The 17,685-nt window shown below is 39.6% G+C and overlaps 1 protein-coding gene across 3 annotated transcripts in view; it reads left to right on the top strand.

Annotated features, from left to right (window-relative positions):
* Positions 1-2,239: 2,239 nt before the first annotated feature.
* col11a1a (collagen, type XI, alpha 1a) overlaps positions 2,240-17,685 on the top strand; it is a 63,067-nt gene continuing 47,621 nt past the window's right edge. For 2 of the 3 annotated variants that reach the window (XM_077509123.1, XM_077509124.1), the window contains exons 1-4: positions 2,240-2,595; positions 7,325-7,489; positions 8,905-9,118; positions 12,297-12,459. In XM_077509123.1, the coding sequence (XP_077365249.1) occupies positions 2,481-2,595; positions 7,325-7,489; positions 8,905-9,118; positions 12,297-12,459 (657 nt within the window). In that variant the 5' untranslated portion in view covers positions 2,240-2,480. Of the gene's footprint in view, positions 2,596-7,324; positions 7,490-8,904; positions 9,119-12,084; positions 12,118-12,296; positions 12,460-17,685 lie in introns of those variants that run through there. The other variant, XM_077509125.1, reaches the window with a different exon arrangement.

Below are 17,685 nucleotides of genomic sequence, written 5' to 3' on the forward strand. Positions count from 1 at the left end.
AGAGCAGAGAAAGAGCTCTTTATACTCTCCCGTGGGCAAGTGTGTAAACAGTGGCAGACAGTGACCGGTGACTAGCTTGAGCATGCCTGTGAAAAGTTCTTGTGCTTGGATGCCCACACTCTAAATGTATGGTTATTTATAAAATAGTGACATGGTGGGGACAAAACAAAAAAACTGAAAAACTGAATGGCGACAATAAAAGGGACATATGGAAAAATCACTATTTTTGTTTATACAATATACAAACAGTAGGGTTTCTTTAGAATGTCCAAATTTTGTGTAACCTATTCATATCTGACAGTGTGACTGCAAGACGGTTATTTTTTTAAATTGATAATTTACGCAATAAACCCCACAACTAGTTTCTCCACACATGACTTGGCTGTGTGAATATACAGAGCCATTTTCAAGCAATGGACCAAGTCCGGCTGCCGGACTACAACCGTATGTCTGAAACACGACGTCAAAGCCAAAAGGTAAGACGACCTTGGGCTGAGTTCCGTTGGATGCACAGATTAGCTTTGGCTAACTGATAACGCAGCTTCTGACACTTGATTGCACTGTGAAGTGGTGGTGGGGGGGCTATTTGTGTTTGGCACAGATCCGCATACTAATTATAGCTCGGTAAACGGTACTACTGATGACACACATGAAAATGCTTTTATTGTCTTTTTGGGTGCTCACTTTTTTCCCCTCCACACTTTTAACTCATTTACTCCCAATAACGTGTAAATGTTTTTTTTAAATGTTTTAAGCGTCCCAAAGACGTATTTATACGTTTTTTTTTTATTTTTTTTATTTTTTTTTTATGCTAGAGAATACAGAAAGCTTTGATGCAGCCTCTCAGCTGCAAAGAACGGTTGCAGAAATGGTAATTACACAAATGGCCAGCAGGTGGCAGCAGAGCAAAGGAGATCAACCAGGGCCATCTTGAAAAAAAGCTCAATTACTTACAATTTTAATATTTAAAAAACACCATGGGCGTGACATCATTATTCCAGTTTATATAAAAATAAATCTACTAAAAATCACATTTAAAATCCTCCCCAAAGGCTCATGCATTAAATTAATTACCAAAGACTAAAACGAAGGACATTTTTGCAATAATTATAGTGTTAGTTTTATTTTAGTTAGTTTTGTAAACATAAAATGTAGTTTCAGTTAGTTTTCTTTTTTTAAAAAAGCATCTTCGTTTTTATTTTATTTTGTTAACGAAATTGTTTTTGGAATTTATGTTTTTTTTCCGTTAGTTTTAGTTAACTAAAATAACCTTTGATAGCGCCTGTGTTTTTCGACACCTTCCCTTCTTACTTTGACCCTCTCCAAACAATTTTGTTTTTATTTTATTTGAACTGAGTCAGGCGGCACGGTGGCTGACTGGTTAGCACGTCGCCTCCCACTTCTGAGGACTCCGGTCCTGGATGGAGTTTGCATGTTCTCCCCGTGCCCGCATGGGTCTTCTCTGGGTACTCCGGTCTCCTTCCACATTCCAAAGACGTGCATGGCAGGTTAATTGGGCACTCCGAATTGTCCCTAGGTGTGCTTGTGAGTGTGGATGCTTGTTCGTCTCTGTGTGCCCTGCGATTGGCTGGCAACCAGTCCAGGGTGTCCCCTGCCTACTGCCCAGAGCCAGCTGAGATAGGCGCCAGCAGCCCCCGTGACTCTTGTGAGGAATAAGCGGTCAAGAAAATGGATGGCTGGATTGAACTGAGTCAAATGTCAATGTCAAATGTCGCGGGCCACTAATAAATGGATGGCGGGCCGTAAATGGCCCATGGGCCGTAGTTTGGACACCACTGGCATACAGTATTCTGCTTATAGAAAAATTACAATGATAACTTTTAAATATGACACTGACTTAGCTATTCATTTAACACAAAGTTTACTTTAGCAGACTTTTTGACTCGTGACTGGAAATTTATGTTTCACGCTTTTTTTTTTTCTTCCTCAAAATGAGTGCCCAGCTCAAGTGTTGTGCCTATAAATATTTCAGAAACGAATTCGATGCTCTTCTTTTCAGCTCCTTGACAACTTTTGTCCATGTTTGTCTTTCCTCTTCCCTCAGACGCGCACTGCATGTCCCGAGAGACCCGAGGCGCGTTGTGCGGCTGATGGGTGGGACCCACAGGAGAATTTCCAGCCCCGTGATTTGCTAATCGGGGGCTAGCTCCCTTGTCATCCCCCCCAACACCCCCCCCCACCTCTGCAAACGTAGCGCTGGTTTGTGGATTTTGCCCAGCCCTCCTGCCCCGTGTACTCACCAAGTGTTGCGACTGCACTCGGTGCGCTTCGGTTAGAGCCCGACGACCCTCATTGGGAAGCTGGACACTGGCAAGGAGGATCGCGGGGGCCTCGCGGTGGCTGAAAGAAGAGGCATAGAACTCATCACATATGGCTTCTTTGTAGCACACTTTCCATCATCACTTGGGATTGTCGCTTAGAAATCACCTTGAAGTCGGCCCAAAGTTGAATTGACGACTATGGAGATGCAGAGGTGGTCCACAAGGTGGAAAACGAAAAGGTGGCTTATGGATTCTTCTGTAACCGCATTTGTTACGTTAACCCTGGTTCTACAGACGACCGGTGTCTCAACAGGTAAGAATACTGGCTCCTTTCAAAGAAAAAAAAAAAAAAAAAAAAAGTAAACACATGCAGCCTGCTATGATGATGGAGATTGGGGCTGATTCAGATTTATGCGCATTTTGGACGAGTCAAAGCCAACTTTTGGTGCGTAACGCTGAATTGTGCGCATGTCGTTTGTTGGGATTTATCGAGGGCCACTACGCATGGATGTAAACGCGATCGCCCAACGCTGGAACAAAAAAAAAAAAAAAAAAAAAAAAAAAAGTCATCCTCAAGCACTTGGATGTACAATGTTGAAGAGTGTCCAGCTGTTTTAACACCCACGTTACACTTTAGACTCAGTTACTGATCTAGGTTTTGTGAGTATTTCTCATGCTTGATTGGTGAAGCGCACCATGTTGCTAATTTAATAGTTTCTGCGGTTTATTAATCATCATAGCTGTCAATCTGCAGGTGTGATAGGTGTAATAAGGTGTAATATTATAGGGATGTAACGATATCCAAATGTCACGATATTATCACGATATGAAACTAACGATACGATAATATTGTGGGGGATTATTATTATTATTATTATTATTATTTTAATATTATTATGTTATGTTGTTAATGCACACACACATTGAGTTCCTCCACATATTGACTTGCTTCACAGGCATATTATGTTCCCCTTCGTCCGACAATTACCGGTAGTGTACATTTTAAACATAGGAGGGCCAAAACATCCCTAATAAAAATGACATTACACTAAAAAAAACTAGCCACCAGAGGGAGCTAGAACTGCACACATGGAAACCACGATATTGTGGCAGTTTTTATATATAGATATTGCGCTTATCGTTGCATCCCGAGTAATATACAGGAAATGATGCTTCGAGGATTAGAGCCAGCTGTTGTATGAAGGGGGCTTATTGGCCCCAGGCAGGTTCACCCTATCACCACACTGGCCTGGTCCACACTGAAGGCCAAGAGCTGGTTCACCCCACCCAAACCAGCTACCCCCACCTTTGGTGCCCAGCTCTTCTTCCTCTCAATATTTTTTATTTATTTATTTTTTGGCGCTCGGCCTACAGGACAATGTGTGTGTCTTGTGTGGGAATGCTTCCCCTCTAAGTAGTGAGCAGTTAGTTAATTGATGATGGTTCTTGTTGCACTTTAAAGCCTTCAAAGGGCAGCAGGGACGTATACAGACTGAGGTGACAGCCGTAAAGGCCACAAGTCACAGGACATTGGCTCGCTACATACACGTTTATGGATGAGTTATCAATTCTGACACTTTAATGTCGCGCTTAGATTTCATATTGACTCCATCGTGTGAAAAGAACAGAATTTAAATTTGAATGCTTGAATTGCCTCCTTTCAAACGCATTTTTTTTTTTTTTTTTTTAAATCAAAGTATGGTCATGGCTCTCTAACATGACAGAAGCTGTTTCTGCAGGGTGCCTTCTCCATCTAGCAGTGTACTGACACGTTTTCTCAGCCCCCGGGGCGCAGGTTCAGATGTGCATTCCACAAGACAAAGCTAGCATTTTTCAGAGTTCCCTGCGCATAATGTGCTGAAGCGGGAAACAGCAGCTAATCAGCTTCTTGTTTTACCTTTTCCTGGAGGTGCTACCTCCAACAGTCAGGAAGATTCGGAATTGGAATTTTCAGATTATATTTGTATTTAAATATGCTAATGTGTTTATCTGCTATCGTGGTTTAACGAAGCAAAACGTAAAGAATAATTTTTTCCTGGTGGTTTGGAAGTTGACGGAAGGTGAGGGGTAGAGTGGGTGAGGAGAAAGGGGGTATACACATTCTTGCAGAAGATATTAGAGTCTCAGGGATCTGCAGGTGAAAAGGTCCAATTTCTGTCAAGATGTATGCTACAGGTTGGAATTGACAGCGATGCATGTTTAAGTCTGATAAGAATGTTGATAGCAGCGATTACAGCTGTAACGGGCACGATATCAAATTTGTGATGCGTCATATCAGCCCTCCCATTCGCAATGTGTCAAAAATTTGCATAAGGATGTCTGACTAATAGAGGAAATCTTGCCATTGGTTTCTCTTCTTCAGCCTGTTCAGTCTTAAGGTGGTCGCTATGTGGCCCTGTTTACTTTGCACCCAACTCCCCCTTAAAATTACAGCACACTCATTATGCCAACTTAATACTGTAGATAGCCATCGTTGACATTTTCTCAGCACCAAAGTGTGAGTGAGCCCTGCCAAATTGTCACATCTGGAACGAGCGAGCAGTGGAGTTTGAACGGAGAGAAACTCTGCAGGAGCTCACAATAACTTCCTCAGTTCACTCTCCAAAGTAAGCAAATAGTCCGTCCTCAGCTACAGTCTTCAGTGATGAGATCCTTCCTTTTGCCTTGAGCTGGTGTTCTTCTATTTGTTCTCGATAGTGAGCTACGTTGTTAGCTTGAATGTGGTTGGAACCTATTTTCATTTGAAATGTTTATATTTGTTTACATTAGGACAGGCTCGATCTCTGACAATTCTTTCTGGCTAGCTTGGAGGTCAGGGGTCTGCAACTTGTGGCTCTTTAGTCCCTCTTCTGTGGCTCCCTGTGGAGCACTATCAAAAAAAAATAAAAAAATAAATAAAAAATAAATAAAAAAAAAAAAAGATTTTTTTTTTTTTTTTTTACATATTTTTACTTTTTTGTTTAAAATAAAATATTATATTAAATGAACAATTAAATTAAAAAAATGTCAAGAGTCCAAATATTTAATTGTCAGAAAAAGAGATGAAAGGTAAATGAAAAAAAAAAAGTTTCCAAAATGACCTAAAAATGTCCAAAAAGTGACCATAAAATGTCCAAAACAATCCGCAGAAAATTACTATAAAATATCTTTAGAATTTCCAAAAAAGTCAGACAACTAATTAAAAAAAAAAAAAAAACAGGAAAGAAAGAAATACGGCCCAAAACAAAAGAAGAAACCCTGAAAATATCTATAAAGTGTCCACAAAAGTGCCAAAAATGTCAGAAAATTATAGCAAAAAAGGCCAAAAAAGTAAAAAAAATAAAAAATAAAAAAATAAAATAGCCAGTTATTAGAAATAATAAAATTACCATACATAATATTATCAAAAAATGACAGTAAATTGACAGAAAGAGAAAAATCTAAAAAAAAAAAAAAAAAAAATTAATAATAATAATAATCCAAAAACATAAGAAAAAAGGTAGAAGAAAATTAGTCTCAATGGTGCAGCTTTAATTAGCTTATAGGTCCTCAGTGCATTAGACTAACACCAACGCACTGTTTCGTTCATCACAAGGTTCGAATGCTTTGCAGCTCCAGACAGATTTTTGGTTATTTATTTGGCCTAAAATGGGCTCTTTTGACTGTAAAATTTGCTGACCCCTGTTCTAGGTATAGTAAGGAACCTTTTGGAGGTGTTTCAGTCATGTGCTCACATCTACAAAATATCAAATCAGGAGAATGTGCATTCATTGACCACGTGATAGCATGCTTCTCTTTGAGAAGTACTTGTGGCACCCGTCATATACACTGGGATTAGATTCATGTTGAAACAGAAACCACATGCTTTTTGTCTGAAGAGAATAGCACTGATCCCCTTGTATTCAGCAGTTAAAGAGATCTTTAGAGGGATTAAACATGCACATGCCAACCAAAAAAGGGGGCCTTGGGTTTTTTTCTCCCAGTAGTAGGATGGTTTGTCTGCATTGGCCTCCATTTAAATATTTATAGCGTTATCCTTTGTGATTCATTTAAATTGACAATGTGCAGACTCTGCACTGCAGATAGAAAACCTCACTCAGAGAAGAGTGGTTTTTACAGGTTGGTCTACCAACTTTATGTATACAAAGAGGTTGTTTTGAAGAAGAAGCAGGGTCATAGTGTTTTCACACGAGTCTCAGTGGGTATAGCTGTGCCACACAGGCTCCTTTATGTGAAGGTGGAAGAGAATGGAAAACTCTAGGAGACTCTTATCCAGGTAAACCTAAACTGGTGCAAGAATGGAGCTCAGTTGGCACATTGTTTATTTTGCCCTTTGCAGGAAAATGGGAGCGAGACGTTTCAGGGTGTTTTTGCCCCCTGAGAAATGTCTTAATACGATGAGATGAAGAGTTATAAAGAGTTTCCATCTCACTACCTTCTCATTACTCCCAGTACCTCTTCAATATGAATCAAATTTCTGTCTATTAACTCATTCACTCCCAGCCATTTTCACAGAAGCAATCCCGTTCGCTCCCGGCTGTTTTACTGGATTTTGACTGATTTTGCAAGGCCCACAGAATATTGTGTTTTATGGCTATAAAAGCATGGAACCTATGAAAAGAAAGATTAAAGTCTCTTCTTTCATCAGGAAAGAAATTATGTTTCTATCTGTTTCCGTTTTGCAGCAATTAGCATTAGAAGAGAGCTAAGTTTCATCAGTTTTCACAAATCTATTTAAAATTGTGAGTAATTTTTTTCTCGATGACCCTGGTTGATCTCCTTCGTTCTGCTGCCACCTGCTGGCCGTTTGTGTAATAACTACCATTTCTGCAACCGTTCTTTGCAGCTGAGAGGCTGCATCAAAGCCTTCTGTATGCTCTAGCAGAAGAAAAAAAACAAAAACAAACAAACGTATAAATACGTCTTTGGGACACTTATATTAAAAAAAAAACGTATTTACACGTTATTGGGAGCAAATGAGTTAAGGACTCACTTAGTGGTGATAATCAACACAAAAGCAGTTATAGGACCCTAACTGATGTTTCAATTGTGTCTTTTAACAGCACAGCAAGTGGATGTGCTAAAAGTATTACAATTTCAAAATTACCCAGAAGGAGTAACAAAAACATCAGGATTTTGCACAAACCGAAGATCATCAAAGCCGGACGCTGCATTCAGAGTTGGCAAGCAGGTCCAGATCCGTGCCCCCACCACGCAGCTATTCCCTGGTAAGATACACTATTAATTCTTTAACTTCTTTCGGCTAACTCTTCTTCTATTCATATGAATGTCAAATTACCTGAGTGAAAGACTGACACTATCACTATCAAGCTCTATCAATAACTCTTTCAAGGTGTTGGAAAAACTAAATGGCAAGGCAAGGAGTGCAGGAATATCGAAAATTATTTAATTAAAAAAAAATGTAAAAAGTCAACCAAAGAACTTGGAAATAATAATTTATAAATAAACAAACAAACAAACCAAAACTGGGAATAAACCTACCACAATAGGAAACAAGACGTGACTGATGACTAAATCAACATCAAACTGACATGGGAATAAAATTCAGCAAACTGACAAGATAACGAGGCACCCCTGGGGTCTATTTCACAAAGCAGTTCAGGGGTGTATTTCACAAAGCAGGTTTAAGTGAGATATCTGGGTAAAGAAACCCTGAAAAGTGGGAAATTTTCCGTTTCAGAAAGGGAGGTAACTGAAAGCAGAGGATAAGAGGCAACTCTAGCCTGTTTCATAAAAAGAGGTCATTTAAGCTCTCGGTCAGTTACCGTAGTAACATGGTCCATGAATCCAGGTTTTTCACAATGAACCTCGAGTTTTTCCCTGTACACGCCTCCTTTCACGACAATTCATTTCCTCTTCATTGAGTGTATTACTTGTGCGCAATATTTTAAAAACAAAATGGGAGCGACGTCATCTGAAGGTGCTTTTCTATTTGGTTGCTGCTAGATGATGTCACTTCTATGCGACATACTTTCAAATGTCATTATTCTGGTTTAGATCAAAATAAAATCGACAAAAAATTACATTTAAAGTCATCCGCAAAATCTCATGCATTAAATTAATTACCAAAGATTAAAACGAAGGAAATTTTTGCTGCAAATATAGATTTAGTTTTGTAAAAATAAAATGTAATTTCCGTTAGTTTTCGTTTTTTAAAAAGCATTTTTGTTTTTATTTTATTTCCTTAAGGAAATTGTGTTTTCAATTTTAGTTATTCGTTAGATTTTGTTAATTAAAATAACCTTTAATAGCACTTGTATTAAAATTAAATGTATTATAAATATTTTAACTTAGTCAAATGCCATTTTTAGCATATGGCCACTGAAAAGGGGACGGCGGGCCGCAAATGGCCCCCGGGCCGTAGTTCGGACTAGGGAGAGCGGCTTTGTTGACACAAGTGGCCATGCTGATGAGAACAGCTCGAAACAAAAACCTAATGAGCAAGAAAAAAATGATGAAAAAAGATACGGGAAATCATAAAACAATCTCAGTCTTATCAAAAGAAAAGTCAAGTGTATCAGAATCTGAATTGAATTCATTCTCATTGCTCATGCGCAAGTACGTAGCAACTATCCAACTGATATGAAAAACAATCCCCAAACAACTTGTCTCCCTTTGACAGAAGGTGCTTTCCCCGAGGACTTCTCCATCCTGACTACGGTGCGCCCCAAGTCTGGCCTCCAGTCCTTCCTGCTGTCTATTTACAACGAGCAGGGGGTCCAGCAGCTGGGGATTGAAGTGGGACGCTCACCTGTCTTCCTGTATGAGGATCAGAACGGCAAGCCAGCCCCGGAGGGCTACCCCGTGTTCCATACACTGAACCTTGCGGACGGAAAGTACGTCACATCTGAACATTTCCGTAAATCGTACACAAAACACGTAGCGATAGCCTGCGAGTCGATCCTCATTCAAAAGGAATCAGTTTTAAAAAAATCGATGTATGTTCAAGACTTTTATCTGAATATAATGACACCAAAGAAAAAAAACATTCCCAAGTGTCTCAGACACTTTTTTTTTTTACCCTTCACCTTAACCAGATACTTCAGAGTCTCGCCAGAGTCGTGAGGTTCAAACGGCCAGGAGACCAGAGAAAAGGTCAGAAAAGATAAAAAGAAAAGAAAGATAAATCAAAGTGAAATCCAGCACCGACCAAACACTCACTGCCTTCCCCATGGTTACAAAATCAGTCTTACGCAAACCCCAGAAGCCTCTAAATTCCAACAAATTAAAGAGATCTCAAGAGACCAGAGGAAAAACTAAAGAGAGGAAGGAGGCAGAGTGAGATCCACAGAAACCAGTACATCCAGTCCATCAAAGTGAAATCCAGCAGCAACCAAACATTCTCAGACACTTTCTGATCCCCAGTGCTTTGCTCTTTTGGATAAAAGCAAGAAACCAATGTAGGTCCTCCCATTGATGCACCATAGGTGCCCATCACAGGATTATCCATCCCATCGGGGGGTCTTTGGGCACAGAGACAGGCGAGGGACTGTGGATTACAGTGGCACAGCAGGCACTGCAGTGGGCAACCTGACCTCATCCATGAACTCACTGCCTCTGTTATTTTAGAGCGAGCGCTCAACTTTTCTCCCCTCCTTTTACCTCTTGGATTACCTCACCCGACCAGGAACAATGCTTATAACCTTTTAGCATAAAACTGATTATATGCTCAGAAATCCTCGAGTTCTCACAAAAGAGCTTTGCCTTAGCTGACATGAACCCTTGTGCAGGGATAAGGGGGAATAAATAAACAAAAAAGGCCGGTGAGAAATTAATATGGTGTTTGTATGAAAGTTCGTTTTTGTCCATATTACTCCACTATTTCATTCAAGAACTGCTCAACAGAACCGCCGAAAGTCTCCGTGACTTGTTTTAGTTTGAAAATGACATTTGAGTTCAAATGGCATGGAAAGTCAGACTTTTGGAAACAGTGACACAGACACTCTTGCCCATTTCCTAATTAGGTATTATCATCCAAAACGATCCCCATTTGGGACAGCAGCCCCCAACTCGTGACCTGAAACACCCTAAGCCAGTTAATGCTAGTAAAGTGTAAACATCTTCCATTTTGAGAAACACGTATGGCATTTTTCACTCATTTTATCAATAATAGTTGTGATTTTTTTGTGTTATTTTATTTTTTTGCTGTATAGCAAATATGCAATTTTTTTTTACACACAATAAGCGAACTACATTTTAATTTAAGCCACTAAAAAAAAAAAAAAAAAAAAAAAATCTTGACAATAATATGTTCTATGCAGCCCTGCTAGTCTAAATACGGTAACATGCCGATACCATTAATCCCAATGCTAATATAGGATTTTGGATGCAGCATCTTGTGTCTTGCTCGTGCACGACATTTACAGGTATGTGACATGTTCACTGCATGCCGATAAGATATCCTATTGGCCCTTGAATGCTCTGAACCAATAGCAGGACAGATTTTTCCTGTTGAAGAAAAAAAAAAACGTAAGTATCGGCCGATACTGAAAAGCTGGGTATCGGTATCGGGGGGCCAAAAAACGGTATCGGAACAACACTAGTAATATGTATTAAGCAGCAAAATCCAGCAGTTTTTATCAATATCAGAAGGCGGCATTTTGCCACTTGCTGTGGACTGAAAATGACATCACAGTTGCGAGTAACAACCAATCACAGCTCTGCTTCATAAACAGGCGAGCTGTGATTGGTCATTGCCTGAGACTTGAGCAAGTGTGATGTCATTGTCTGTTGACAGCAAGTGACAAAATGGCCGCCCCATGAGATGGATAATGACTGGATTTTGCTACATAACTCATATTCCACAAATGTAATATTAACTCATTCACTCCCAACCAATTTTCACTGAAGCAACCCCCTTCGCCCCCGGCTGTTTTACGGGATTTATATTTATATAAAAACATTGAACCCACCAAAATAAAGATTAGTCTATATTTTCATCAGGAAAAAAAAAAAAATACATGTTTCTATCTGTTTGAGTTTTGCAGCAATTAACATTAGAATACGGTTAAGTTTCATCATTATTCACAAATCTGGGGAAAACAGCATGTTGCAACATGGCCCTGCTTGATCTCTTATACTCTGCTGCCACCTACTGTCATAACCACCATTGCGTCAAGCGTTCGCTTCAGTTCAGAGGCTGCATCAAAGCATTCTGTATGCTTTAGCATTTAAAGAACAAACAAAAAAAACAAACAAACGTATAAATACGTCTTTGGGACCATGGTAATATCAAAAATAAAATGTATTTATACGTTTTTGGGAGCAAATGAGTTAATCAGAATGTCATGTTTAGACTAGTGAGGACACTTATTGTCAAGAAATGTTTAATGCAACATTTTCTTCAGCTAAATCAAACCCATTGAAATTAGCCCTTACTTTCCTCCCATATAATGTGACAGGTAATCCATCCGGCTGCACAGCTAAGCCGAGCGAGTGCAGTGCAACGCGTTTATTTTCCTCTAAGCTGTGTTGCTGGAATGTCTGTACGAGTCTTGTTCAAAAGAAATAAACATTGCACCTACACGATTTACGAGAGGAAATTAATTCATACACGATCAGATCTGTATCTGTGATTAATGCCTTGTAGACTCCATCTTGGAGCTTTCATCGGTGCCAAGTCTCATCTTCCACCCGAGAACAATGTTTTGACTGTATGCCTCCTGCTCAGGCGAGGCCGGTCTTCCTGGATTCCGACACACACTTTCCACAATGTTCACCGTGTCTGTCATGCCGAGTAACCCAGAAGGAGGATTAAGTTTGGAGTTTAATGAGTGTAATCCTGTGTTAAACAGGGCCAAAGTGTGGGGGCAAGAATGTGGTCCACCGCTGCCTGGTATGCAATAGCTCTTATGCGCAGTGGTAAACGGTCCAAAGTGGAAGGAGGCGTCACGCTCACGTGTGACCCCAGTTGGCCCGTTGCATCTCGAGATGTTCCGTAGCAAAACAAAACGATTGAATGAGAGCGTCTGAGGTCATTTCATAATTCTTTGTTGTTGTTTTGCTTTTGAACAGGTGGCATCGTGTTGCTATCAGTGTGGAGCAAAAGACAGTCACCATCATTGTGGACTGTAAGAAGAAGATCACCGAGCCTCTCCTCAGAAGTGACCACACCTCCATCAGCACTAATGGCATGACTGTCTTTGGCACCAGGAACCTTGATGACGAGTTTTTCCAGGTAACATTCTTACTGCTAGATAGATTTACATTAAATCTGATAATTGAGTAGCAAATACTTCATGAATGTGGAGTTGGTAGGAAAAAGGGTTGGTCCTGAGGCTTTGGCTTAATGACAAGTCAGTGCATAGTTATCATACATATTTCTGCTTGATGGCAGTCTTACAGTAGGTGTGCCCAGAAGGTTTTGACGTTTAGCTGCTCTTTTCTACATCGCAAAGAAAGTTAGGAGACTTCAATTCTTGGCTCATTTCCTATTGAATGCAGCCAAACCGTATCCATGATTGCTTGTTTTTGTTTTGTGATGCTGATATGGACTGTTAATAAACTCCTGAGAGCTTTAGTCAATGTTTTTCTCTCTACGTTGTAATGAGAAACATTTACAGCAGAATTCTTAAAAACGCCGGCTTGTTACTGCATCTTCACTCGTTAAGATTTTTAGGGGGAATTTCTGTAAAATTGCTTTTTCTGTAAATCTCTAAACTTGACCAACCAATTATTTGTTGATATTAGTCTAAAGAGTTGCTTTCAGAATTCCCACAACTAGACTAAGTGCAATTTCTGGAGAAATTGCAAGGGAATGCTGAAAGCTGAACACCAATAGCTGAATGCCAAGATTTGAATGCATGCGGAATGCTTATGAAGTAAATTGAGATAAATTATTAAATTCTACCCTCCTGGTTACTGGACAATTAGCTTTATCAAATGTGCCACCGAGCAGTATCAGACACCTGGTAATGATGATAAGTTCAATGTATGGAAGTGCGCATGGAAAAGTGATACTTATGTGTTGTCTTTTTTTTTTGTGTAAAGCACATTGAGTTGCCTTGTGTATGAAATGTGCTATACAAATAAACTTGCCTTGCCTTGCCTAGAAAAAGTTCAATGACTGTTCCATTGAAAATGAATGGGAAGAAGTTGATATTAAATGTTAAATTGTGCAAATACTGTAAGCAATGTGGAATCAGACAATATATACCCCTGGAGGAGTGAATTTTTTAAGCTAGTTGAAATTTGAACAATGTAAATTGGAAGTATTATGTGGCAAAAAAGTGTGGCGAATAAAAATCACAATAACATGTGGGAATGTTTCAGCATTCCCACAATTACAGTAAGTGGCAAAACCGGGGTTATTTTTATGCTAAGCACCGTTGTTGATATGTGCTTAATGTAACTATTAAAGTAATTTGTAATCTAACTTAGTTACTTTTTAAAGCCAGCAGTACATTCAAATCTGATTTTAAGTGGAAACATTTATTTTAGGAAGTAATATATTTAATCAGACTTCCTTCCATAAAATGTAACACAGTAATAAATTGGGGAAAAATTGAGAAATCAGTGTAGTTGGAACACTTGAAATTGTGCGTAGAAATATATGTAAACATACTCTGAGTGAATTTGACAAATTAAAGGCAATAGACTGTGTAAATATAACATGTAAATGTAAGTAAAGTTATTGTCAGTGTTGTTTTAACTTCACATTTAACTGTTAACATTCTACTGTACATGTTTAATTGCATTTTTAAGCATACTTGCTTGCCTGCTCACATGAGACACTTACAGTCAAACACAGAATGCATTAATTTTGTTAGAATTATGTACAATATGGAAGTGTTTTAAATGGATAAATAGGTTGCCGCAGTCTTGGTTGCTCTTTTGGGGTTATATGAGGATAGAGGGGCGAATAACAATCAAATCGTGGAAATGACACCCTTGGTCATCTCTGGTGGGAATGGAAAGGTCACAGAGAGGTTATGTTTGCTTATGAGAGAGAGTTGTTTTGTTTATGAGCAGCCATTATTGGGACGCCATTTTTGAAAGAATGGCTTGTGTCTTCCTTCGGTGTGCCTCCTCGTTGCCGAATTGGCGATCCAGGTGCCGTTTATGTAAAACCCAGTTTTTTATTTTTTTTATTTTTAATAAACAGATATACTTGCAGATCCCGTCAGTTTTGATTACATTTACGAGAGGGCCCTGAAAGGCGGCATCTGTATGAAACAGTGCGCGCAGTCAGACAAAGTCGACGCGCTGAAAATAGGAGCCATAAGTCGGCCAACGGGGTCTTCGCTGTGTGGTTTTTGGAACAGGTTTCCCGTCTGTTCTCTGTCCCGGTCTCTTTGCGCAAATCCACAGGGCCCATTGCATGCTGGGACGTAAAGGGGAAGGAAATGCCGAAGTCTTAAGCATACACACGCTTACAATGAGAAAATAAACAGTGAAACCAGTTTGCTCAAACTATTTTTGTTGGTCGCAAGGATTGGGATGTAAGCCACAAGTGATGCCTTTCTATGTAAATGAAATTATTTATGTTAATAGTTTAAGGCAGGGGTGTCCAAACTTTTACATTTGAGGGCCACATACAGAAAATCACAAGGACGCAAGGGCCACATAATGTTATGAAGAGAAATTGTGTTTAGTCCTAAAAATCGTACAAATAATTTATTTGTGCTTTTGCATGCTTAGAATAATGCTACAGTATATTAACCAATTTATTTGTAATATGTCAGTCGGGTTATTATATTTCTGGAATTTTTCATTTTAGTTTTTATTATTTTTCAGGGTGGTTCTGTTAATTTTTATTAGTTTAGTTCTTTAAAAAAAATGCTTAGTTTTAGTTTAGTTTGTTAGTTTCAGTATTAGTATTAGCCTATGTAAAAAAAATAAGTGTATTACTTGTGCGCAATATTTAAAAAACAGCATGGGAGCAACGTCATCTGAAGGTGTTTTTCTATTGGCTGCTGCTAGATGGCGTCACTTCTGTGTGACATACTTTCAAACGTCATTATTACGGTTTATATCAAAATAAATCTGCTAAAAATCACATTTAAAATCATCCCCAAAGGCTCGTGCATTAAATTAATTACAAAAAGAAGGACATGTTTGCTGTGGTTTGTAAACATAAAATGTAGTTTCAGTTAGCTTTCGTTTTTTTAAATAGCATTTTCGTTTTTATTTTATTTTGGTAACAATATTGTTTTTGGAATTGTAGTTTTTTCATTAGTTTTAGTGAACTAAAATAACCTTTAATGGCACCTGTGTTTCGATACCCTCCCTTCTTACTTTGACCATCTCCAAACATTTTGGTTTCGTTTATTTTATTTGAACTGAGTCAAATGCCATTTTTAGCATATGTCGCGGGCCGCTGAAAAATGGACGGCGGGCCGCAAATGGCCCCCGGGCCGTATTTTCTGGACACCACTGGTTTAAGGGTTACATGATGACTAATTGTGGCATTTTAATCATCAACATCTGCTGTAGGTAGCATCATTTTTTTCTACTGTATATCAAATAATATTGGAATATTTCATTTATTTACTGTCAAATTAAAACTGGCATCATTTTTTTTTATGCAAGCTGACCTGTATTTTGCATAGACGTCTATTCATGCCATATCTGGCCCGAGTTTGAGGTGACCACCTTTGGAAAGGAATCTGCTTCAGATGAATGGAAGCCTTTCATTGCCCCCCCATCACTTCCTCATCTCCTCCCGTCCCTGTGGATTCTGCCCTTCCCGCCACCGCCTCCTCCCTCGCCCGTCTCCCCACCTTGAGGCCTCCCCACCGTGCCAAAGCAATGAGACCACCTATTCATGGAAGGTGACATTGCTTGGCCGAAGTGAAGACTTTAGTATACATACCTGCCTGTTCCTTCGTTCCCTGGTTAGAACATACGGATCCTTCCTCTCAGCGGTGGACATAGATGTCAAATAGATTTCTTTGTCACCTGTACACAGAAAATGGGTCAGTGTGAAGTTTCTGGTGGTCAATCAAATAGGCAGTAAGCAGTAGGTGTCAGGGTTTGTGGGAGATTGTGGACCCAAGTGGAGGGAGGCAAAGAAAGGCGTGGCAGGGGTGCTCTTAAACATATTTTAATTTAACACATAAAAAAAGTACAACAAAACACAAGCCAAGGCTGGGAACTAAACTTACTAGTTTCAAACTAAACGGGCAGAACTCAGAATTGCAGGGGAACAAGGTGTGACGCGACAACAACAAAGACTCGACAAATATTACGTATCACATATTACGCTCCCCTTCATCTGACAATTAGTGGACATTTTAAACATAGAAGGGCCAAAACATCCCTAATGAAAATTAAATTGGACTAAAAAAAAACAAAAACTTGCCACCAGAGGGTGCTAGAACTGTGTTTTAGATTCCTCAACCCATTGACCAGGCAGTGCTGCAGTTAGACGTTGCACTGAGAATGAAAATAAAAAAATGTGTTGACGTTATTTAAAGGCGCTGTCTGCCAGTTTCACTCTGGAAAAGGCACTTTTCAAATACAGGATTTAAACAATCAAACAACTTCTCAATTTACAGAGCAGGGCTTGTCTTCATTTCTGTTGGTGAGTTTGTCCTAAACCCGCCCCACCCCCAGCCTGTATTTTACCATTTTGTGTTTGTTTTGTAAACAGCGGGACGTTTCTGTGGGAAGACAGTATTTACAACCCTCCAGCCAATCGCAGAGCGGGGGGGTGGGGGGGGGGGGGGGCGTGTCGCAAACGGGGCCGGGCGAACGTGTCAGCTGCGTGACGTCACTCCCGCGGCAATTTGAAAGCACGCACGGATTTTGTTTTTGTTTTTTCCACTCACTCACAGAAGCTTACGTGTGTGAATGAGTGAGTGAAGATGTGGTGTTTATGTAGCAAAAACAAAACAAAACACAATATTCTGTTTGCTTCGAAAAATGAGTTAAAATGCTCGAAATCCGCTGGCATTGGGGGTTGTTGTTTTTTTTTAATAACGTGTGGCAGTAAAAGAGTTAAGTTAGGCTTGAAATATTTCTGTGAGTGTATATTGCATTTAACGATTCCAAAAATGTGTTGTTTCTGAGCCCAATCGCTTTCGATTGGCTCGTCATTGACGAATGCCCACATTTCGGCGAGTGCTTCTGCACTTTTGGCGCGCCTTGAAAAAAACAGACAGAATCAGGTTTACGTTCGTCGATCTGGGTCAGCCCGTGTATTTGTACAAGACTTAAAACTACGTACTAAATATTCACAGGGTTTCCAGGCTCCTGATGTGAACTCTACTAAGGACAGCGTATATATAATGAGCTGCAAAATTGGATTCACTATTTCCTCCCTTTTCGCATTGACCTCTTTGTGCTGCAGTCATTAACGACCCACATGGGATGGTTTCTGTGCAGTACTTCTGTAGTCATGAGGGGCACTTTTATAGAAGTTCTGGCTATCCTCCACGCTTTTATCTCAGCAGTCCACCAC

This window comes from Festucalex cinctus, chromosome 20, assembly GCF_051991245.1.
Source record: "Festucalex cinctus isolate MCC-2025b chromosome 20, RoL_Fcin_1.0, whole genome shotgun sequence".
In the NCBI taxonomy this organism is placed as follows: Eukaryota; Metazoa; Chordata; class Actinopteri; order Syngnathiformes; family Syngnathidae; genus Festucalex; species Festucalex cinctus.